The 26,224-nt window shown below is 37.8% G+C and overlaps 1 protein-coding gene across 1 annotated transcript in view; it reads left to right on the forward strand.

Annotated features, from left to right (window-relative positions):
• Positions 1-775: 775 nt before the first annotated feature.
• The window catches only part of vps41 (VPS41 subunit of HOPS complex), a 37,688-nt gene continuing 12,239 nt past the window's right edge, over positions 776-26,224 (forward strand). The window contains exons 1-13 of the mRNA XM_027173367.2: positions 776-1,012; positions 1,667-1,705; positions 9,401-9,508; positions 13,964-14,041; positions 14,211-14,285; positions 17,031-17,093; positions 17,533-17,598; positions 22,278-22,397; positions 23,405-23,551; positions 23,647-23,713; positions 23,806-23,903; positions 25,436-25,565; positions 25,959-26,074. Coding sequence (XP_027029168.2) covers positions 992-1,012; positions 1,667-1,705; positions 9,401-9,508; positions 13,964-14,041; positions 14,211-14,285; positions 17,031-17,093; positions 17,533-17,598; positions 22,278-22,397; positions 23,405-23,551; positions 23,647-23,713; positions 23,806-23,903; positions 25,436-25,565; positions 25,959-26,074 — 1,128 coding nt within the window. The 5' untranslated portion in view covers positions 776-991. The remainder of the gene's footprint in view (positions 1,013-1,666; positions 1,706-9,400; positions 9,509-13,963; positions 14,042-14,210; positions 14,286-17,030; positions 17,094-17,532; positions 17,599-22,277; positions 22,398-23,404; positions 23,552-23,646; positions 23,714-23,805; positions 23,904-25,435; positions 25,566-25,958; positions 26,075-26,224) is intronic.

A 26,224-nucleotide genomic window follows, 5' to 3' on the forward strand; every position in this document is an offset into this window, starting at 1 on the left:
TCACACTGAACACTTTTAGGTCACACTGAACACTATTAGCTCACACTGAACACTATTAGCTCACACTGAACAATATTAACTAACACTAATATATTAACTAACAGGTAACTGACACTATTAGCTCACACTGAACACTATTATGTCACACTGAATGCTATTAGTTACTGACACTATTAGCTCACACTGAACACTATTATGTCACACTGAATGCTATTAGTTCCTACTGAACACTATTAGGTCACACTGAGCACTATTAGCTCACACTGACACTATTAGCTCACACTGAACACTATTATGTCACACTGAATGCTATTAGTTCCTACTGAACACTATTAGGTCACACTGAACACTATTATGTCACACTGAATACTATTAGCTCACACTGAACACTATTAGGCCACACTGAACACTATTAGTTCACACTGAACACTATTAGCTCACACTGACACTATTAGCTCACACTGAACACTATTATGTCACACTGAATACTATTAGGTCACACTGAACACTATTAGTTCACACTGAACACTATTAGGTCACACTCACATTATCACACTGACACTATTAGCTCACACTGACACTATTAGCTCACATTGAACACTATTAGCTAACACTGTACACTATTAGGTCACACTGAACATTATTAGCGCTGTTCAGGATCAGGACACTGCAAATATTAATATAAATATTTTAAACTGTGTTGCAAATGTCCTTAAATGAACCCTTAAATGTTGTCGAGACTGCAGGTTAAAACTGCATTTCCCACAATGCACTTCAGCCTGTTTCCTGTTTTGGTCATGTGACTGTTCTTATGATCAGTCTTAACTGCTCCAGCAATACCGCTACACACAAGGAGTTTACAACTAAATCATTGTAGTTATAAAGACTGCTGAAGTGTCTGAGCTCCATTATTGTTTTTCTTTAGTGAAGTAGGAAGATTCTTCGGTGTCTGAATAAATTAACGGCTGTGGCTAGTTATTAGCAGTGAGCTATGTCGGAAGTGGTGGAACAGGTAACAGTCTACATTAGAAATATAAGACTTTTAAACCCATTTATGCATGTTGTGTGTGTGTGTGTGTGTGTGTGTGTGTGTGTGTGTGTGTGTGTGTGTGTGTGTGTGTGTGTGTGTGTGTGTGTGTGTTTTAACGTGCATGTACAGTCAGTGTACAGGTTTATTTTAGAATGCTAGCCGTTTGTAATGCTAGCTGTTAGTCACAGCGGTTGTTAAACTGAATATCAAATAAAGGTTTGACTGAGGAAAGGATGCTAATATAAATTTTACAATAAGTTACACTTAAATCATATATAGAAATTAAAGTGTACAATTAAATATGTTTCGTCAGTGCAGTATAGTGTTCAGTGTGAGCCAGTAGTGTTCAGTGTGAGCTAATAGTTTTCAGTGTGAGCTTATAGTGTCAGTGTGATATATAATTTCTCTTAGAAAATTATATAGAAATTGGAGTGTACAGTTACACGCACACACACAAAACACTGGACTGTACCATTAGCATTGTAACTTCTCTGAGTAAACTGCTGGACTCTTGATGTATGCAGAAAATTTAAATGATTCGCAAAATATTTTTCTTTTCGAATTAGTCTAGTAAAATTCACATTCTGTGCAGGAAACTATACATGTGTAATACTACATGTGAATCTTATTTTCCAGGGAAAGAAACCTGGTGAGGAGTCCACAGATGACTCGGAGGTAGGATTGTGGTTCTAAGTTTTTAAGCACTTTACAGTTGCTTTTATTTTGAGAAAAAGCTGGAATTATAATTATGGGATCTGTTTATTTTAATCCTCTTCAGAAATTGTTGTAAGGTTCATGAGATCATGCAGTGCTTCAGCCAGTTACTACATTTTTTCAGCTGCATTCATACAGATAGCTGTATTTTGACATGAATGATTACAGTACCAAAAACACACAGGAATAATTTTGAAGCTTTGGTAGTGAGCTTTAGTAGTGAGCTTTGGTAGTGAGCCACAGTACCTTGCTACCTTGCCATCGTTATAAAGCCAGCTTCCATTGTTTGCCTACTATCTCTGCAGATTGTGCAAATTGTGTTTTCTCCTTGTTCTCCAATTCCCTTCCTAAGCATGGCAGTAGATCAGGGATTCTTAAAAATATTGGGGACCAAATGACCATAAAGGACACGATGAAGCCTTATCCACACATTATATACAGAACTGAACTACACCAAACACACATACTCAACTGTGTGGACTGTACAGATCAATCACTCACTCAATTTATTTTTTTGCACACAAGTATGTACATGTTTACTGGAATCCTCTCGGTTTACAGTTCTCTAGTTTTGAAAAATGTACTTTATAATATACAGTGGGGTCTCCTGTTGGTCCAGCAGCAGGATTTCACGCTCTCGTTGCTGTGGTCTGGGTTCAATTCCAGGCAAGGAGCTAACCCAGCCACTGAAGAGTTAACTCTCAGTCCAGGTTCCAAGCCCGGATAAAATGGGAAAATTATATCAGGAAATACATCTGTTGTAAAACCTGTGCCAAATCTAATATGCAGAGCATGTGATAATCTGTGGTGACCCCGAAAATGGGTTATGTAAATCTTTATAATATACAGTATGCCCACTGGTTGGCGCTACTATTTATTTATTTATTTATTTATTTATTTATGTCCTGCAGTGTTTAGTATTGTTTTATTGCACAGTGCATATTTTGTCTCACACTGTTTGCACCAGGTTGCACACAATACACTTTATGTGGCTAGGACAACTTACGTTAAGTCCTTAGCTCTGTTTTGTTTTATGAGCTTTATATTTTATATATGTTGTTTTATGAGCTATCCTGGAGAAACGTTTCATTTCACTGTGTACTGTCTCGCCTCTATATGGTTGAAATGACAATAAAAGCTTCTTGACAAGATATAGTACTATAACATCTAAACGTTTAATGTATTCATACATTATTTGTGTAACCTATGTGTGTAAAGTATCTAGAGACTGGAAAACCTAAAGGTTTTAATTCTTGCACTGACTGACTTAATGGAGACTGTTGTGTAGTACCCACATCCAGGGTAGATACAGCCTGCTTTACACTTGATGTGTGATATTTTGCTTGTGCATGCTCATGAAGATCAGCCCTGCAACACTAAACAGTCTTTCGCAGGCTGCTGAGGCAGGGAGTGCTGTATTAAGCTTTAGTGATAGCTGGCCTGGCACACAGCTGGGAAGGACTTCAGTACCTCTACGGTGTTTCCTGGGCACCCCAGGTACGCATGCAACTGCTGGGTTGTTTCAAGAAGGCTGGTCTTCTTTATAGAGTAAAAGAAGTTTATTAGAATAAAGAAATTCATACAGATTTAAAACAATACTAGGATGAGAAATGACAATTTTTCTTTTTGGGTGAAGTATCCCTTTAAAGCTTTTAGGACCACAAGCAGCTGCTGGCATGACTGAAAATTACCAGTAAAATCATTTTAAACAGCATTTGGCTAATATTTGGGTGTATTACCTCTTTCAAGGACCCATAGGGCCCCATACAGGCGCGTGCACTCTCATACACAGACAGGATCATGACTATCCTTAGTACATACCTTATAAACCAGCTGTAGATTATAGCTTTGCACAATTAACTTACAAATATTGCATAGTAACAATATAAGCTCAGATAACATTTGGTTAGAGTTGAATTTCAAATCTTACACCGAGGCACCAAAATAGTTTGCAATGTTGAATCATAGCCTGCTGGTAGCAAGCAAACCATTGGCATGTACCCACGTTTGCCACAGCAAACATTGCAAATTTATCTTTATTAGTACGTTACTAGGTCACTACAATATTGTCAATAATCGACTGATAAACAAAAACTATAGCTTTGCACAATTATTTTACAAAATAGCAATAATTTAAGCTCAGATAACATTTGGCTAAAGTCAAATTTGATAATAATTGACTGATAAAATTTCAGCTTACCTCTGCAGTGGAAATTTTTACTTTAGAGATGTTCACACGAATCTGTCCTTCTAGGCTTCTGTATTTCCCATGGCTGGTAGTTATTGTGACTAGAGATTGCAGTTGTTTCTTCCTAAAACTGCTTTTAATCAGACCTTTCCTGTGAGACCTTTTTTGCTCATGTGGGATTAGTTTGTTCAGAAGATGAGCATGCGATGCTTCTAAGCCAATGGTGGATGATGTTTTGCATTTACATGTCCTGTTTCTTTTTTTTCTGTCTATAAAAATGCTGATGTTATCAGTAATCGGGGCCCTTCCTCTCTGATTTCACACGTAGAGTGTTGGGTCCTTCTGCAAAGCTGAACGCAATAAACCGTGAAACCTTTATACTCTTGCCCGTGCCTATTGGTGTGATATTTTATGCTTTAATTCTCCCGAACCTCAAAACTTCCACAACACCTCAATATGCTTTTTTAAATTAGACGAGTTTTTGAAAACCATTAGCTTGTGGTATTTGGGTGCGCATAGCTTACAGCGGCTGCGCAATGACTTATTTTTTCATCCAACCATTTAAAACATTCTTCCAGGTACAGCCATGGATGTATAAGGGTTGGGGTTGGTTGGTCTTCCTGGCTACCAACTTCCTCACTGGTACTGGTTGTTGAGACAGAGTTTTGAGCCTCTGCCATTGACAACTTCGTACTTGGCACCGTCTGCTATGTCCAGCGTTGGGTAACTGAAGTGTCACATGATTTGTGTCATGTGCAGGTGCGATGGGTCACGTACAAACCAATAGGGTGTCAGAATGGTATATGCTTATACATCTCATCCAACCAATCAAATTCACTCTATAAGGATGGCGTGATTTTCATTTATTTATTTGTTTGTTTGTTTGTTTGTTTTTGATGGCGCAATTTATCTTGATAGTTTTTTTTTAATGATGACAATCTGAAATTAAATATTAGTAACGAGGCGATGTTTAAAATGTAAGGAGTAGAAAGTAGAAGTAAAAAGTATGCTAAAAAATAATTACTCCATTGAAGTATAAATACTCAATGTCTACTTATTCTACTAAAATTTCTACTCTCTATTTGTACTTCGTTACTTGACACCTCTGTACACAGGACTACATAAAGTGCACATCCACAGCAGTTTGAGGCAAGTGCAGGACAAAGAATACACAGAACAATGAACACACAGGACAACAGAACAGAGATGTGCAGGGAAGCTGTTTCATGGTGGACTGTAAACTGTTGTGTAGTGTAGCAGCAATAAGTCTATAACTGTGTGATGCAGCTTTGTAAAGTACAGAGTGCAGACATATTGAGTCGCACTAGGTTGTGTGTTTGACTAATCCAGGTGAGGGTTGGGAGACAGCAGGCTGTTGAGTAATCTGACTGGGAAACTGTTGCTGAGGCTGCTGGTGATGGCTCAGGTGCTGCTAGACGACAGAAGGGTGAAGAGGAGGGTGAGAGGGCCGAGCAAGGTCGTCTGCATTACTGTGTGATATTTTGTGCATGCGCTGGTTATCGTAAAGGGTTTCATCAGTCCTCAGTCAACGACAATTAAATATACACATTCTTATTGAAAAGATTTCACGTCTAATGTTGCGTTAGACATCGTGAGTATTGATAATGTTGTATATTTTTAAATGCCATTCATTTATTGTAGCCTTTAAATAATAAAACAGTATAATTCTGCAATTTTTCTTCAGGAAACTTTGTATAAATTTCTGATTCTATTTATTACCTCCTTTTTTTACTATATATTTCTCTTTGTTTATTTAGCAGGTGTGTTGACCGCACAACCATCGTAACCTCATCAGCTTCTTGTCACTAGGAGAAAAGCTTAACTAGCGAGTAATGTGAATGTGGTTTAGAATGTAGGAGGCAGATGAATATGATTCTGAAAAGGTTTCTCTGTCACCAGAGTATCCACATGCCTGCGAGAGGATAAATAAAATACCGTGTGTCATACAGAGATGGGATGGAGGCTGTAAGTGATAGAGAGAATGAAATGTCAAGCAGTTACTGAATACCTCCACTGCAGCTCCTTACAACGTAGAAGGAGTAAATAAATAATATATCTGTGGGTTCAGGGTAAAACCTCAGTGAGTGTAGTGATTTATTGTAATTCCTCACTCTTCCTTCAGACTCTGTCACCTGTTAACTCTGTTTACAACAGAAATGTAAAACAAACATTTCTGTTCTGGACCAGTTAAAGGTGATTACTTTTTGGTTTGGTTCCCTTTTTTTGTAACAATATACTGTATCTTTTCTTATATTTTTGGTTTCATTTCTTGAATCACTTTCAATCTCAAGCTCTAAATATTATTAGATCACTTAAAACGCTCATCATACAAGTCCCTGTGTATGAGCTGTTGCTATAGCAACAATAATGCATTAGAATTTCAGAGCGCATTCATTTTAACCTATTGTTCACGTCACAGCTGGAACTACCGTTCAGGCCGTGCTGTTGTACAGGAATAATGTATTTTCTGACCAATCTGAACAAGCCTGGCTAAATACTATACTGACTAAAATCATAAATAAAATCATTTCCCATTTGTAATGCAAATGATTAAATGACATTCACATTTCCAACAGCTTGCTTTAGACGAGCTTTTGGTAAGAAATGACTGATGAAACTACAGTATGCATGTTGATATTGCCAGTTAGAAGTCCAGCTAAGGCTTAATTTCATCTACTTTGACAGTCATAAAGTCATAAGCAGACATACAACAAAACATCCCTGATTAATAATCAGCAGGTTCAGTCCTAATCTGCAGTCACTCTCTCTTTGTATTTACTGGTGCATCCTACAATCACAAATCCTCAATCTGCTGCTCAGAAATTTCTTGCAAGCATAGAATTATGTCCCGTACGGGAAGCGAGTAAAGGAGCGTGCGGCAGTCTGAAGACGTGATGTCAAACAGGGAATCGAAGGAGGATGCAGACTTAGACTGACATTAATCTGGGTGTCAGTTTGATGCTCTGCGTCGACAATCTGGAGAATCAGATGAGTGAGAGAGATACGAGGAAGATAGAATGAGGAGAGAGAGAGAGAGCTAAAACTGGGGCTGAGAGGCAGAAGAGTGTGTGCTTGGTCACACCACTCCAAGAACAGGGCAATTAAAGACAGACTCCCCTTCATCCCCCTCTCCCCAGGGCACCAATTAGGAGCGGCACGGAACACCAGCACAACACTCATCCGCCACAGCGGCAAACACTAACAAGAAGCAGAAATTATGGGATATGAAACGGCAGAGCTATCACTCTAAACCCCCGATAACACACACACCAGTGTAGAAAGTTTTTGTGCCTTCTCCTCCCCCCTACCCCCCTTTTTTCTTTGCTTCACAACTATAATGGCTTTGTAGACCATGACAAATGTCCAGGTATTCGAAATTTCACATCTGGAGAAGACAGGAAATGGACGTGGGAGCTTCAGTGATGAGGAGAGAAAACACCTTTTAGAAGTAAAAGAAGCTGCTCTGTACAAATCACACTTTTCCACAAACATCCATGAATACCGGTGGAAGAGGGTGAGGAAAATGTAGGATTTGACACAGCAGTAAACTCCAAAATTACAGTTTTCATCTATCACATACAATGTTCAAATGACAACACTCAAGTGCAAGTATTGAATTATTTGGTCAGGCTACTGCTAAAATGAAAGCAGAAAAAAGGCAAATTTCTTGTTCTTGTATTATCTGGTTCTCTAGCAGCAGCAAGTAAACATTAAAACTGAGATCTGTAGCCGCCCCAGGCTTGGCTTTCTAGAAGCTTTGCCTCCGGGCATGTGTTTTGGCGGAACTCTGGAGCAATGAGTTTCATTTGATGCATTTTTAAGTTTTAACATAGCTTTAGCAAACAAAATAATTAGGTCCACATTAAACAATTCTACACAAAGAGGTCATTTGCATGTGTCATCTGAACAGGCAAGGAATAAGTATGTAAAGGAAACATGATTTTGCTTGGTTTACTGTGTACTTAACACACTGAGTAAAACTGAATTAATGCTTGTGTAACGTAGCTAAAGGCAGTGGAACCTGTCTACAAAATAAGGGAAGTGTGTATTTTGTATATAATACTGTATGTAATATGCAGCCAAAATTTTGTGGACATCTGACTATCACACCCATATAGCATTAAGTCCCATATAATGCAAGAGCCCCAAAGCATGACACTGCCCCCATGCACAAAGCAAACTCCAGGAAGACATGGTTTCATAGGGCTGGTAATGAAAAAGAACTCGAGAGTCTGGACCTCAACCCCAATGACCACATTTAGGGATGAACTGGAGCACTGTCTGCACTCCGGGTTTCTAAAGCTGACATCAGTGCCTGACCTCACACATGCTCTTGTGGCTGAATGAACACAAATTCCCAGAGCCACACTCCAAAATCTATTGGAAAGCCTTCCTGGAAAAGTGGAGGTTTTTATATCAGCAAAGGGGGGGATAAATGTGGCACGGGTGTTCATAAAGCACAGAAAGGTGGCACAAACCATTGACTTTAGTGTCAATGTGAACGTAAACATTTTCAAAAGCTCTGTTTTAATGGTGTTATTATCTAATGTATTAGTGGGCAGCAAATGTGAAACACAGGAGTGTTTAATGTTATCTAGAAAGGGCTGGGGGTGTGTGTGATTGTGTTTGTGTGTGATTGTGTGTGTGATATTTTGTGTGTGTGTGTGTGTGTGTGTGTGCAGGCTTCCATTCCAGTCAAGCAGGAGACTCACCTGATTCCACCTGTTTAATCAGTTTATACTCTTGGCTTCAAATAAATGTCGAGGTGTGGTTTCTCCTTGATTGAAATTAAAAGCTGCAAACACACCGGCTCTTTCCAGATAAGACCGGACACTCCCACTCATAAATTCATTGCAATAATTGTGATCATTTTTATCAACTTGCTGATTTCTGCTTTTACCGACTAAGGCATAATTTTCTTAAACCTTCTCATTACATTATTAGATTTTGTAATTCTAAGACAATGTAGGGGTGTGAAAGGAAAATAAAAACAAAAGTTTTTTTACAAATTGAATATCTGGCATTATCTTTGTCCCATGCTTAACAATTTAATGTGACTTCCTTTAGGAGATTGAATGGTGTGATGAACAGCAGAGAGAGTTTAAGGCTGAACTACATATAATGCTGAAAGTTTGATTGTTTATTGTCTGAGATCTTGAGAATATTTGCTAAGAAGTGTTTGAGGGTATTCTGACAGTGCGAGTCTCTGTGAAGGGATAAGGTTCTTATTAAGGATGAAGAAATGGCAGCCTCAGGACAGCTTTGGTTCAGGTGCTCAGAATCTGCCAGCAAACCATGTTTGATTCTGTTTCACACAAACTTGCTCTAGAAGTTTTACAAAGTGAAACATAAATGAAGAAACCTAGTGGTGAGGTAGTGCTGGATTTTTGTGCTACGCAAACTGGGGTTATATCGGGTATTTAAAATTGTGTGTGTTTTCCCTGTAGGAAGAAGACAGTGAGGAGGAACCTAAATTGAAATATGAGCGTTTGTCCAATGGGGTGTCGGAGATTCTTCAGAAGGATGCAGCCAGCTGCTTGACCGTACATGATAAGGTATAATATTATCTTAACATATTTAACACAACTTTGTAAAACTAAGCACTATCCATTATTGTTTCTGAGTTCCCTGCTGTTCAATGTTTAACATGGCAAATAGTATAAATATCTACTGTAAATATACCCACACGCGCGCACCCACACGCACGCACACGCACACACACACGCGCACACACACACACGCACACACACACACGCACGCACCAACCAGGTACCACTGCTATCCTTTCATTTCCTGATATATATCCCACCCCACATCCTTTTTAATTCTATTTATTTATTTGTTTGATTTTTTTTTTTTTTTTTTTTTGCAATCTGTGATCATTTATATTGGCCCTAAATGATCATGGCAGTGAGTTCACTCATGCACACCTGCTTTGGAGGAATAGTCAAACCTAGTAATGCCTCCTGTCCTGATGTTTTATTAACCACGATTGATTTTTGTTCTCTTTCTCCCCTCCTTTCCTTTTTGCCCCTGGAGACCTGTCTCTTTCTTCTTTAGAAAAAAAAAAAATGCATCACAGAGCTGAATCGTCAATAAGAGGCTCTGTCCTGTTTGGTGTCCTGTTCTTATATACGCATTCCTGCATATCTTCTCCTCCACCTCGTACCATGCACACGCTCCAGCAGGCCTAATGTAGCCTCATGTTTTAAGTGGTCACAATCAGAATTTCATTTGCACCATTCCATTTCAATAAATCCCTTGAAGAGCTGCTCTGGATGCTGGGGCCACCCCGTTTATTTATTTATTTTGCCTGATTTTATTTGGGCAGATGGTGGGGGCTCTGTCGGACATGCTCCGCTGTGCCTGTAAATATAAGCATTTCATTATAGACTGCACTGAAGCATGGGAGCACACAGTGGTCTTGTGTGTGTGTGTGTGTCTGTGTGTGTGAGAGTGTGTGTGTGTGTGTGTGTGTGTGTGTGTGTGTGTGTGTGTGTGTGTGTGTGTGTGGTAGAGCTTCTTACACATACTGTTTTTAACACCTCTATCGTTGCTCTTCTGGCTGCATATGTTTTGAGCACTTAACATGAAGATTTATTGGACTTCATGCCCCACTATCATTAATTGGAGGATATTTTTTTTAGGACAAATTTGTGGTGCATTTCATTAATTACAAATTAAATCTTTTCAATGAGTTTTTTTAAAATCTGATATTATAAATCAAACTATATTTTTTGTTCCATTTGTTTTCAGAGAATGCAAATACAACCAAACCATTGAGCTCGTGTTCATGTTGCTGTCTGTATTTTGTTTTAGGATAGGAGAAGTTTGCAAGAACATTCCAATCTATAATTGTTCAGTTTCTGTGAAGCTGTGTCAACTGTACATTCAAGTTCATGTACTTGGCCAATAGGAGTGAAATCTGATGTGGTCTGCTGCTATTGTATCTAACTTTAGGTTTGATGTGAGTTCTGAGGTACTTTTCTGCACACCGTGGTTGTAACGAGTGATTATTTGAGCTACGATACACTTATAACATTCTGTCTATTCTCCTCTGTTCTCTCTCTCGTCAGATGTTTCCATGTTTTAAAAAAATTAAGAGAACACATTGGACCTCGATGTACAAAATATTCAAGTTAAAAATCTTTACTTGTATACATTGTGTAATTCAACAATAACAATAAAAACAAAATGATGTGACAAAATCATTAAGCCATTGAGGACTGGATTCAAAAACATGATTACCAAGTGTATCAATGCCTTTGTTATCTAGAAACTACCTAGATATTCTCATTTGAGCCCGGGCATTGTCATGCACCAGGAGAAACCCACCGCACAAGCATAAGGTCTGACAATCACTCTGAGGATATCATGGAGAGCGTGTGACCCTCCAAGTATTTTCCTCACTAGACCATCACTGACCCCACCGCCCAAAACTGTTCATGCTGGATGATGTTCTTTGACACATGCCAGATGTGCTGCACAGTGCTGGGCTGTGACCACAAGTCCCACTATAGGATGATGGACCCTCATGCCACCATCATAGAGTCTGTTTCTGATAGATTAGTTAACATGCTAACATGTGCACCAGTAGCATGCTTGAGGTCATTTTGTAGGGCTCTGGCAGTGCTTCTCCTGTTCCTCCTTGCACAAAGGAGCCGATACCGGTCCTGCTGCTGTGTTGTTACCCTTCTACAGCCCTGCTCAGCTCTCCTTAGATAACAGCCTGAATCATGTCCTGGTATCTCTGCGATGCTCTTGGAACTGTTCTGGGAGACCGTATCAGATGTACCATCCTGGAGGAGTTGGCCTAAGTGTGTAACATGATTGGTTTGCAGGTACTTCTACAAGTAGGGACAAAAACCCTAATATCTCACACAACCTGAGAAAAATCAGTCAGGAAGGATAGGATAGCAGTTGCCTGTTGCCTCTCCAGTACACCTGTTGTCATTTTCATTTGAGCCAAATCAAGCAAAACACTCAAATTTACTTATGCATCCTAACTGGTTGGATTGATATTCCTAAAATTTAAATTGATTTGGTGTTATACAGTCATGATTAATTGTTCCCCTTGTTTTATATTTCTGTGTAATTGTTCTCAGTGATAGACTGGCATCCAGTCCAGGGTGTACAATTCCTTGTGTCCCAAGTCTTCTGGGATAGGCTCCCAGTATGTTAAGTGTTGCAGATGGATGGATGGATAGATGGATGGATGTTAACTGTTTATTTAATCCTACAGCATGCACATTAACCAACTACTAACTAAATACATCTTAATTTTTGCAAAAATTATTACACCTGAAGAAGAACAAACAACTCTGTTAAGTCTCAACTCTGTTAATAGTGGACTAAATTATTATTCATAGTGTTTAATGCTTTTGGAATTATGGTAATTCCTAGTTTTCTCACAAGGACGTCGCACATGAACGACCCCTCAGCTCTTAATTATAACTCGGAAACTCTGAGATAATTTTGATACCCAAGTTTCTGAGTATCTTTCCACTGAAATTTGACCATTTTTGACCAATAAGCTGCAAGTTTACGTGTTATGGTGTCAAAATAAAAGAAAAAGAAATATGTATAAATTAACTTGGATTTAGTCATGTTTCATGTTTTTACCAACAATAAAGCTTGTAAACATGACATACTCAAAATTATCACTGGGAAGTGGAAAAAGTCTGATCTTCTAAAGGCAGCATATTCACACACATTCTCACACTTTTTTCTTGCTTACACTGAAGTATTATAACACGTTACATTTTTTCAGCTCAAACTTACTTCTCGGCTATATAGTCGAGTCCATTTGTGAGAGCATAAGTGCTTTTATTTTGCAAACTTTTCTAAATTTATACAGTCATTTTCATTACAAATCATATTAATGACAACTTGAGTGAAAAGTCTTTTGAAATATTGAACATGAATTTCAGAGGTTTTTAGTATGTAGTGTGTTTACTTGGATCTTGTGATCCATTTTAGATCAAATCAATCAGTGTCGTTTTTGTACAGACGAAATGGTCAATATCACAAAATTGCTGACATTTATTTAGTCACCTAATAGTGCAGAATGTTAAATATTCGAGATATGAACATTTACATTCTTTGTTTAAAAATTCTAAATCTTTCTGTTTATTTCCACATTTAATTAAAAAATTCCAAGATTTTTTATGCATTCTTCAGACTTTTGAACCCCATTGTATGTCATGTCATGGTAGCCGCTCAATGCTCAGTGAGTACTATGGTACTGTTGATGGTGTCAGATGGTTTGAGTTTTTGAGAAACCACAGATCGGTAAGCAAAGTACTGCTGGCAGAAATGCCGTTTATGAGGAAGGTCAGAGGAGATTTGCCAGACAGGTCTTAGCTGACAGGAATGCTGCAGTAACTAAAAACGCTTTATAGTCATGTTGAACAGAAAAGCATCACAGCTTGCATAATCTAATGAAGCATGAGACCGCTGAGCTACAACAGCAGAGAATATCAGGTGTTTTATGTATTTTTCTTGTTTTAGTTTGCTATGTTATATCCAACAGTTCATTTTGTTTATATTATACATATAGTTATACAGATTATAGTTATATAGGGAAGCTCTAGATCTGTATTTCCTATATTCCTATATATATTTCCTAGAACTATGTTTCCTATTGTATTAATGTGTTTTGTTATGCATTTGTCCCATCAGACCGTGTGTCTACGTTTTGCTAAAGAGGTTTGAGGATGTGATCCACGGTGCATATATTATGTTGAGGCATTTTGATATTTTGAAAAAAAAAAAAAATGCCATTTCACACTGGCATGCTCTGATAAATAGGCTTTTCTGGCCTCCAGCAATTTCACACTTTTTTGCCCCTGAGGGGACAAGCTGAAGCCACACACACACACACACACTACCTCAAACACCCTCATGAGAGTACACTAATACTCCAGTACAGCAGATTAAAGTTTGAATTCCTGACAAATGTCTACCGATCTCATGTATACTAAAGTTTTTCCCTCCTCTGTGGTTTCTAGTTTTTGGCACTGGGGACACATTTTGGAAAGGTCTTTTTACTCGATATCCAAGGAAACATCACCCAGAAGTATGAAATTGTAAGTAAAAAAGAGACTGGATGTAGTAACATTACCAAGATTAAGTTTGTTTATATTTCATTTAGATTTTATGCTCTTTTTTGTATAGTATTGAGATTTGCATTAGTGGCTAGGAAATACCACAGTCACTAAATCACTGTCACTCAGTAAGTCTATCTGTCTCTCACAGAGTTCAGTGAAGATAAATCAGATCAGTCTGGATGAGAGCGGAGAGCATATGGGGATCTGCTCAGAGGATGGAAAGGTAAGCTTTCCCTTCAATGCATAAGGAAGGGGTTAACCAGGTGAATGAGAAATTAAACTCTCACAAGGCTGGTTGCAAAGTGAGGTGATGCATCTCAGTGTTACTGATGACTGCTTCATGAAGTGCCAGAGGAAATAAATAGTCAGGCAAACAAGAAAATAATACGATGATCAGGTGGCACCCCGCGATAAACTGTTTAGATCAGGATAAATGTCTTTCCCTCACAGGTTTTAAAGGCAACCAGTGGTTAAGCAGTGCTTATTCAGAAGATAACTCTTATGTTAGTTACTCATGTATTTACTTACAACTATTTTTGATGAGCTTTTTCTGTTTCTTCAGTAACTGTCAGTCTGAGATTATGGATCGTACTTGTTAAAAATCTTACTATATTACTATATTAGGTGATGCAGGAACACGTGGGAATGGCAGGCTTTGTTACACCAGCTGCATTTGAAGTTGGTATAAATAGTTCTTTCTTTGAATATGCTTTTCATCTACACCTCACCTTACCTTGGCCTCTCCTGGTTGTAGGCTCTTATGGAGCTCTTGCATCGGTTGGTCACAAATGTTGATTTGTTTCTCCCAGTTTTCTACATCTATGTTCAGCATGTCTCTTTTATAAGTATCTTTGAAACAGAAGAGGGCTGCCCTTGTGCTCTCTTTCTAGAGGCCAGTTTGCCATATGGCTGGTCATTTAGAATTCACCCATCTGACAAGCAGTGAATACTGCCAAGCCATCAGTGCCAAAATGGTCACAGCAGTGTGAAGAGGCTCAGAGATTGGGTGTTGTAAAAGACGTTGACTTTGTTGATCCGATCAGACCATCTGATGCCAAGAATGCATCATAGCCAGAGCAGGTGGACGATGTCTCCTTCATGCTGGGAGTAGAAGTAGGCTAGGAGTCAGTAGACATATATCATATACTAACACCTTGTCGACCATGCTCAGCAGAAAGATTCCCCAATAATTGTTACGGGTGATTACCTTTGTTTTTGTATAGAAAGGTAAGTGGTATTCCAGTAATTAAGGTGTTGGACTGTTGATTGGAAGGTTGTGATTTTGAATCCCAGGACCACCAAAATGCCACTGTTAGACCCTTGAACAAGTCTCTTAACCCTCGATTGCTCAGTTGTATAAATGAGAAAAATGTATGTCTGGACAAAGGAGTCTGCCAAAGTGTTGCAGTTTCTCATATCACATGGCACTTGACCTATAATGGTATGCCATCTTGTCCTGGTGCCTTCCTTGTTGCCAGTGAAAAAGGGCATCTGCCAAATGCCGTAAATGTAAGTCCCCCCTCTCGGCTCTACCAGTGTAGTCAAAGGGAAGGGTAGAACAGCTTGGCGCTGAATATTGGCTTTGGGAATCCAGCTCCTGTTCTCTCCTATAGGCTTACTCTTGAAGCCTTTGCCTCTTATAAGTACAAGATATGTGACATGGTCTTTAAGCACTTCTTGGTGCACTTTGATTGTGGCTTTTGACTTCCGCGAAGTTTGTCCACCCAGTGATGCCGTATAAGATTCATCCCTCACATAATTTAGCCTGCTGGTCCACATGTAGAGTGGTGAACATGAACATGTACAGTAATACCTTGAGATACGAGTTTAATTCGTTCCATGACTTTGCTCGTATCTCAAATTGCTCGTATCTCAAAGCAATTTTCCCCATTTAAATTAATTGAAATCCCTTTAATCCGTTCCAGTTCGCAAAATTCCACTACAGTTGTTTTGTTTGTGTTTTGAATATGAAAAATGTGCAGTACCTGTATTTATAAATGACAAATATTCTATAAAAACATACAGTAATAAAAGAGAAGGTTAAAAAAATAAACTGGTTTTATTTTACGGAAGATGCGCATGGTGGTTTGGGGGAGGAGTAAACAGCCGGAGGAATTAGCAGGAATTACTTTATTTTCTTTTGCTGCAATATCTGTTCAGTGATCTAGACATGAGCATTTATTAGGGTTGACCAGGCTAATCTGGACCACAGTGGGTGGCTTTCTCAGACTGATTATGGCACAGATAGCTGACAAACATCAACATCGAGGCCTGTGTTGTGACTCTGCCAATTAAAATCGACATGCCAGCCATTGTTCACTCTACAGAGGTGTTAACGTTGGTGCCACTTATCTTCTGCTTCAACGATCAAGATACGTCAGACATGAGACACTTGTTGTAGGAAAAGTGGCCAAGGGTTTGTTTGTTTGTTTGTTTGTTTGTTTGTTTGTTTCTGTTGGCTGCATGCATCTTAAAATCTTACCAAGCCCCAACATGATTTTAGTACATACCTGAATGGGCCCTGCCCACCCTGTTAACACTGAAAGCTTGGCAAACAGACATAAAAAAGATATGGCATGGATATCAAACACATCACATCTTTCAGCAGACAAGTTATACATCCACTAGGCTCCCAATTAGAGGACAGGTCAACTCCCTCTGCCCTGACAAGACATCATAGAGCGGTCTTAATCTGCAGCTCTGCTGTACTCCCTGAAGGCTTCAGGCAAACCTTAACTTAGCAATTCACTTACACCTGTCTCTTTGAGCTAAGAACGAAGAGAGGGTGAAGAGAAAAAGAAAGAAAAGAAAGTTGTTCAGAAAGAAGAATTCTTTGGCTTGAGCAGGGTTACATCATTGACATTCTAGTCAAGGTCAACTTGAAGAGTAAAACCAGTCATTTTAACTACAAATGATTCTTTTAATTATTTTTGTCTTGACACTTTTTTTTTTATCTTTTAAATCTCAGGTACAGGTGTTTGGCCTCTATACCAGAGAAGGCTTCCATGAGAACTTTGACTGTCCCATTAAAGTAAGTTATTGTGGGTAACATCCCTCTTTTATCTCTGCTGGTGCTCAGTGTACATTTTTCTGTAAAATTTGGCTTTGTTTCAGAAATCGCTCTGCTGGTTTTCAAATTATGTGTCAGTTCTCTATCAGATTTATTTGAGTTCTCTGGTGCTCTCTTAGCTTGGATCACACTAATATATTGCTCAAGCAGGAGTGAAAGAGAAGGCAAGACCAAGTACCAAGACCAAAACCTCCAGTTCCATTGCTAAGTGAATTTGAGAAGTGATTTTGAAACTGCTGACCCATCTATTATCACAATGCCTGGCTGGAATTTTTCAGTTTGTGAATCTATAGGACACGTTGGGATCTAACAGTCGTATTCGATTATTAAGGGTTTAATCTCAGATGGTTGGATTTTGTTCAGAATTCAGCAAACTGTATTTTATCTGTATGTCTTCCAGGTGGTGGCTTTACATCCTCAGTTCAGCAAGTCAAGCAACAAGCAATTTGTAACTGGAGGAAACAAGGTAAAATGTACAGCTTTTAGCTACTTTTTTAGCAAAATATTAAACCTCCACCATGTATAGTTCCTGAAATTGGCCACATGCATTGAAGTTATTCTTTTTTCAATACATTTATCCTTTCCAGCAAGGTAACATTTCTTCTTGCTTTGTGTTGCCCACTCAGCCCCCCAACTACACACACACACACACACCACTCCCATCTAATGCATGAGCTGCACCTTCTATATCTTTGCCTCTCTGAGCTAAAATACAGCTTGGCCTTGTAGCAGGGTCAAAGAGAGAAAGAAAAGAAAGACGGCAAACAAGAAAGAGGTCCATTTTCTCAAAGTGTTGTTCACCAGGAGAGGTGTTGTCTCCCTGTGTGGAACAAATAACAGTCATTACCCAGAGTGCCATAGCTTCTGCAACATGTAGAACATGGACTAAAACAAATACACACTCATTTTTCATTGCAAACCATGTCACCCTGGAAATATGGAGTTCCGTCTTTTACACCATAAATATAGAATCATATCTTTACAGCATAGAGCTTGAAGTATATATGTTTTGTTTTTTTTGAAGAACATTTTTGGAAAAAGAATGATTACGCATCCTTGACTTGGCAAAGTCTCAGATACTGTAGCGGAGGGTATTGTGATCGCACAACAAACGTCCATTTCGTGTCGCTTTATTTGTCTTCAAAATGATCATTGAACATTTTAAATGTAGCACTTTTGTTTTGCTGCCACTATCAAGCATAAATATTGTGCTATTGTGCAATGAGAATATGCCTTCAAGTGTCAGTGTATTCTCTGTTCTGATTGGTCAGAAATTGTCGATTCATTTTTATTTTAGTAGCTCTGACAGTAGCACCAGCTTCAAGGTAAAGCAGTTTTAATCTTCTAAATCAGCTTCTTTCATTCCCTTAATGAACTTGTGTGCAGTTAGCTTTTATTTGCAGACTTTTGTGTAAAGTTTATGTAAGTACTAGAAATAACTAGCAGGCATGCAGAATTTACAGCATATATATATATATATTATATATTATGTCATTTGAGGCAGATTTTCTCCCTAATATTTAGCCTTGGTTAATTCTCACTTACAAGGTAAGCCAGGAGGTTAAAGGCAGTCTGTGCATCTCCAGATGTTAGGGCTAATGCTTTTTTTAAGCCACTAAGGAGACTCTTATTCTGATATTTTAGTGATAGTGTAACAAATCTAAAGACTGCTGTTTGCAAGTGAGCACATGAATTAATTTTATGAACTAAAATAATGAACATTTTATAAAACAATAGCATTTATATACAGACATCTAATGCAGACAATGAAAAGGAGAGAGTGTGAATCAGATTGTATTTATGTCTTATGGATATGTACTGGATCAGTTCTGGTTCCTGATAACAATATAAAAAAAATAATAAATGACCATGATAAATTGGTTTTATTTTCTGAAAGCCATCCTTGCACAAAATATCTGACTTATTAACATTTGGAAAAATATATTTTATTAAAAAAGTACCTCAGATTCTGAACAAAGTTACATATCAACCATAGGCAACTAAATCAAACCATATTGTATTGTAGCTGATGGGCCCATTTCATTTTGCTTTGTTTTTCTTTAATAATTTTTATTTGTTCTTTCATTTTTGTTATTTGTGTACATGTTGAATGCTAATATGAAGAGCAAAAACAATTCTGATACAGCTCATTAGCATTTAGTAATGCTCACAAAATGGCATCAAATGTAAACTGCAAATAGGGTCTGAAACACGGAATGACAACTAAACGGCAAATAAGGCAGAAGTGGAACGTATTTGACTCGCATCGGTGCCAATGAAATTATAAAGCACCATAACAAGTGACATAACAAATTACAGAAAATGGGAATTAATGTGAACTTAGCTCATCACAAAGGGAAACTACTGTTATTAAAATCGTAAAATCATTTTAAATGTCTTAAATAATTTGCTGGATCTGAAGTGGTGCACAGCATTAAATGATGGCAAATGGAACAGAATTATGAAGCAAATATTCTTTAGATAAATGCCATTAATATAAAATGTTTCACAAAATGTTTCTCAATAGTATTCTTAATTCCTGACACAGTGAAATATCATGAGGATAAAAAAAACAAACAAACAGCAAAGCCCCTAAGTCACTAAGTGTCTACTAAATGCTGTAAATATAAAAAGAATTTTTAAAAAAGTGCAATTAAGTGCATTTAGTTGTATTAAATGGGACAAAACTTACAAGGCAGCACATGAACATTGCAACAATTAATCCGGCATCTGTGCAAAAGGATCCTTGGTACACGATAAAACGGGTGCAAATTCTAACCATGTTGTGTTCGAGAATCCGGGTGCAGCAGCAGATTTTGAATGTTATGTCAATTTTAGGACCCTGAGCATTACACAATGTGAAAATGTAATCAAATGTTTGCAGATTGATATAGTCAAGATTTAAGTAAAAAATAATAATAAATATATATACAGTATATATCTGACATTTATTTGTCTCTAGTGTTGTTGCAGCTGTTCAGATCTAATCAGATAAAATGACAGTAGAAGTAGTACAACAACTACCACCTGATATCGACTCAGTTAATGCTGTCCTTGATGTACTCTGTGTACCCCAATTGCTTTCCACAACTTTTTTTTAAATTATTATTTGCAGAACTGAAACGGTTTTTCAGTTCTTTTTCTTAAACACTTTTATCAGATAGCCCTGAAAACATACTGATGCGATCAAATCCGATCAAATCAAATGAGCGCAAATACTTTTTATACATACAGCATATAAGAAGTGATTAAAGGCTTTTGTCCCCTAACTCGGTCCTAACCGGAGTTGGAGTGTGTCTCCTGCCTTCAGCTTCCCGTTTCTGCTGATTACCTTCTGTTTTCCCAGCTTAAGATTCCCATAATGCAGCCTCGCCATGAAAATCAATACAGCTTCCACTGAGGACACATCTTTTCAAAGGCAATTCAATTCCGTCAGCAGGGCTCCTGAAGTGTCATCTCCCAATGCTGTGCTGTGATCTGTTAACACAGCTCAAAGTGCAGAATCGGAGCCGCTCTGAGCGAGCTATTCTTTATGTCGTGTCAGGATACAGACCGGACAGGACAGGTCAGGTCACGTATGTGTATGTGCACGAAAGCCTCCTTGCTCTTTTAATTAAAGTGTTCTGGATCATTGTGGAATGCCGACTGCTTTTTCATACATAATCGTTTCCACATAGTTTTCTTTTAAAACTATGAAGTGTACGTGGCTCAGACATTTCCCCAGACCAGACAGCTGTGTTTTCATATTACAGCTTTATGTATTGAAGGTTGAATGCATATAAAGTGATGTCTGGTCTGAAGAAATATCCCAATCACTTTGTGATGAAGAGAGGTTATTTATCTAAAAAAAAAAAAAAAATTCTTAGCAAGCTCAAGAGTATATATTAAAGCTAAACCAAGGTTATGCCATTGGTCTAAGTTTTGTTTCCTCCTCTTGTCTCAGCGAAAGGACCATTGCACAGAGTCATGTCGTATTATTTACTTATTTATCTCCTTCAAACCTTACTCTAGTCCTAATAACACGCTGTGTCTGCTGAGGTACTACACTGAGCCTGTGTAGAGTCTACTGAGGATCGTGAGAGCACATTTTAGCAGCTGTTACTACGCTTATTGCAACAACTGATGCTTTTGTATAACGCAAACTGCATCAGGAACTATTTTCAAAATGAAAGTTTTAACCATTAAAAGGCACATATATTCCTCAAATCTTTATTCATATCATGGGACATTAGCACTGGCAATTTTTTTAGACACAAACTGATATATTGTCTTTTAACGAGGACAAAACTGTCCAGACGTATTACTAACAGTCACAAACAATAACGTAATATATGCAATAGATTTGGATATTTTCTTTGTTACATAGCTGGATACAAATGAACAGGACAAGATTCCTACAAATAAAATAAGTATCTTGTCTATTTGTTTGTCTGTATCCATATAATTCTTTTATTTAAGATTGGTTTCTATTTGCTTGTTTTTTTCCCTTATTTTTGATTGTTTATTGACTGTTGTACTTTTTGTTCAAGCCATTTAAATGTAATACATGGTTCAAAATCTAAAATCACATTAATTTGTTTATTATTTTGTTATAGCATTTTGCAAAGAATAAAACTTACAATGTTTTTATTTTAATTAATTTCTGATTAAAATAATAATAGCATGTTAGTATATTGTTGTTCACATCACAATTGTATATAATTATATATTTTACACAGAATTTATTGTGAATGTTTAATGATTTTTTTATAAGCTGATATAAGTTGAAATAATCTCCTGGTACATTTAACCATTAAAAGATGCACAACAGTTACAGACCAACACCTTATCGACATAAAGAGCAGCTATAAAAAAAAAAACTTTGTGTTCTCTCGCCCTCTGCTGGTGTAACCCACAAAACGCAGCTTACTACAAAGGTCTTATACAACATAAATGAGTCACCGTGACTAATTCAGGTTTTAGTGCAGTGGACTATATTTCACATTTGGTACTAATCCTGCACCATCTAAATGTGGTTACATGCTGATCGTCTTGTAGGTTCAGCTAATTATAAAAGGATAATTTTGCCAAGTTTTAATGCTCAAAGTTGGTTATAAATTTTCATCTTGTGAACAAATGAGTAATATTTGTATCTGTTGATTGTAGTTGCTGCTGTATGAGAGAAACTGGCTGAAAAACTGGAAGACATCCATTCTGCATGAGGGAGAGGGAACAATCACAAACCTTAAATGGAGGGCAAATCTCATCGCCTGGGCTAACAGTGTGGTAAGATCACACTCCGTGAACTACAAGGAGAAAATTCACATGTTTATATCATTAGAATTGTTGATTTGTTTGTAGTCTCATTGACCAAGTAAAAAAGTGTAAAGGATTTCAAAATATAACACCAAAATTTGATTCTTGGGCCTCCTGGTGGTCCAGAGGAAGGATCCCGAGCTCTTATTGCCACAGCCCGGGTTCAATTCCCAGACAGGGAGCTTACGAAGCCAATGAAGTGCTAACTCTCAGTGTCGGTCCCAATCCCGGGTAAAACGGGAAGGTTGTGTCAGGAAAGGCAACCGGCATAAAACGTGCCAACTCAAATATGCAGACCAGATGATCCGTATGGCGATCCCGAACAGGGAGCAGCCGAAAGAACCAAGAACCATGATTTGATTCTGAGCCTGGACAAGGAGACACGGTGGTTCTTTGTTCGAATGTATATTGACTATTTTAATATACATGCTGATATATATTCAGCCTTGAACAAATCCACTTTGTTGGGAGCACCTTCTTGCATTTATCTAATCAGTGCAATGTATAAAATCATATGGATACAGATTAAGAGCTTCAGTTGATGTTCATATCAAACATCAGAATGAAGAAAAAGGTGTGATCTCTTGGACCACAGCATGAATGTTTGTAGCAGATGGGCTGGGGACCAAAGTCTCTGGCGTTTACACAGAATTGTGCCAAAACAATAGATTAAAAATGGCAGTGTTGGAAATGCCTTATTGATAAGAGGTCAGACGAAAATGGCGAGATTTCTGAAAGCTGCCAGAAAGTCTGTAGTAAGTCATATAATCACTCTTAACAACTGTGGTGAGTAGAAAAGCATCTCAGCATTCACAAACCCCATCACTATTTGTGGGACGACAGCATCAGAAGACATCAGGTTCAACTGCCAAGTTACTCTATTTAGTTATTATAAATTTTTGGCAGTTCAAACTCATCTGGTTATTTATGTATATACAAAAAAAAGTTATAATGGTCATATTTTTGTCTTTGTTCAGGGGGTGAAGATCTACGATATCAGCAGTAAGCAGCGGATCACCAATGTGTTACGTGACAACTCCAACTTGAGGCCTGACATGTATCCTTGTAGCCTTTGCTGGAAAGATAACACCACCCTCATTATTGGCTGGGGATCTTCAGTCAAGGTGTGTGTGTGTGTGTGTGTTGGCTTTATTGTGGTTTATTGTCTACATTTTCTATAAGATATAATTGATATATTTCTTTTTTTATAATGTTTTAGATTTGTATTGTCAAGGAACGTGACCCTTCAGAAATGAGAGATTTACCTAGTCGCTATGTCGAGATTGGTAATTCTTTGTTTACACTCTTGGCTTAATAAGATTTGGACTCATGTTAACAAATTATTTAATCTAAACATTTTTGTCATGGTCTCTTACAGTGTCAGCATTTGAGACCGAGTTCTTCATTAGCGGACTCGCCCCTTTGGCTGATCAGCTTGTCACTCTTTACTTTGTTAAAGAGAATTCTGAGCATATGGTAGGGTTTCTTACTGTCACTCTGAGTAATGAGAATCTTATTTAAATGGGAGTGGGAATGCAGATTAAATCACCCTGATACCATCTTGTACATATGCACATACTTGCTAAGACCTTCTACCCAAGCATGAAATTTGAGGGAGCTAATACTTGAGCTAACTTAATAGAAGCAAGGACACATTTTGGCATTTGGGGTCCACATACCCACAGCCCCAGTAAGCCTAAAGTGATCACTGGTGTTGCTGTAATGAGTCAAAGTGATTCTGATGCTGTATAGTAGTGACTAGGATACTCAGTGAATTTAGCATATATGTGCCATGCTCCTGTGCTCGGGAGCTCTTCTTTTCTGCGTCCACTGCAAGCCTGAGTACTGTAATGTAAGCATAAAAAGGCAGTTGTTCAAATATGGCAGTATTATAACACCAGTGGCCATCAGAGAGACAAGGATACCTGTGTATACCCAACTATAGTGCTAGGGAAATGCCAAAGAGTAGCACTTTGCGTGGAAATGTCTGCTCTTGGGAAGCAACTCCTCTCTGCCCTTGTACTTAGATGTGAGCGAAAGTCCATTACAGTATGGGAGGAATCCAACCCTTGAGTGTATTACGTGGAAAGAATATCTGTTTCCCAAACAAGGAGTATTAATCCAGCTAAAGTAGAAGGTGTATCATGAGAAAACCATGTTATCATGCTATTTGGTGCAGTAGGTTAGACGTAGGTTAGAAAACCGATGGAGGAATCGACCCAATGATAAGAGATGTGTTTAATCTAAGCAAAGCACACAAATGAATGTTTGATTGCGGAGGATGAGGATGCTATGTTCATTAAAAATAGTGTGCCATACATCACTACATGACTTTGCTGGAAGATCTTATTACTGGATGCATATGGGTGCACATGGGCTCAAAGATGTGTTGTGGTGCCACAAGAACTGGAATTGAAAATTAACTGCTTTTCCTGGGATTTAATGTGTAATGCCATGATTATACTTATGTCTTACATTCGATTATACGTAATGCTACTTCATATTTAGTATTATACTTTATAATCTGTGCTTTAATTCATATAGGCCATAGTAGTGTTGTGAGAACTGATGAGAAATGATACCTGTTCAGAAGTTTACGTTTTCCTTTCCTTTATAAATATTCTGTAATATAATATGTAATGTAGAGACACATTTTCCTTCCTTATTCAAATACTATGAAGCTGCAATTTTTTGCCCTTAGATGTAAGGTTTAATATTAAGCATTTGCACTGATAGGGATAGGTATTCAGATTTATACTTATAGGACCTTTATTAGAATAATGTGTTATTGAAGAACACAAATGTCCTCTATTGTAATAATTGGATATAGATACTTTAATGATAAGAATGCATATGAATGAAGAATGAATGAAATATTAGAGAAAGTATTTAACATTGTTAATTATAGATGTTCTCATATATGAAGCAGATGAATTTGAGTTCATTGCTTTCTCTGGCCAATCATTCAAAGTGTGGATTGTTTAAGTGTGTTTGTGCATCACATATAGGAGGAGGAGTTCAGGTCTCGTCCGCGATTAGATATCATCCAGGCGCTGCCTGAGAGCTGTGAGGAGATCTCGTCAGATGCTCTCACTGTCCGCAACTTCCACGAGAATGAATGCCGGGACTACAGACTGGGTAATGAACGGGGGGGAAGAGGAAAAGTTAAATTATTTACTGGTCTGAATGGACAGCCTCAGGCTATATCCCTTGGTATCCTTGAAGCCATCTTGTGTTTATCTGAAGGTGTTCATCTTTTTACAAAGAATGATGTGTGACATTTCACATTTCACCATGACTCAATTTGATGAATTTAATACATTAAATATATAAATATGGAAAAACGATTTACACAGTAGTGCAATAAATACAAAAATTTCACAATTCAGTACATAATAAAACATGTTTGAATATAAGCTCCCCAAACGTGTATTAATGCTATAATAACAGATTTATAACCAATTTTGTAACCTCACAATGTTGAAATGACACCTTCAGCCAGTCATGAATCCATCTGTCTTGGATCTATAGAGCACTCAGAAGGAGAGTCTCTGTTTTACATCATTAGCCCTAAAGACATCGTGGTGGCTAAAGAACGGGACCAGGATGATCACATCGACTGGCTGCTTGACAAGAAGAAATATGAGGTCTGAGTATATAAGTAGCAGAGCATAAGTGAATAACTAGTGATTTATTCTAAATATGTTTTTTTTTTATTATTAATAATATATTCAGGTTATTTTATTTTATTGTTTATATGAATGACTACATGTTTCTGGAGGTGCTTGAAGTCAGTG

This window comes from Tachysurus fulvidraco, chromosome 25, assembly GCF_022655615.1.
Source record: "Tachysurus fulvidraco isolate hzauxx_2018 chromosome 25, HZAU_PFXX_2.0, whole genome shotgun sequence".
In the NCBI taxonomy this organism is placed as follows: Eukaryota; Metazoa; Chordata; class Actinopteri; order Siluriformes; family Bagridae; genus Tachysurus; species Tachysurus fulvidraco.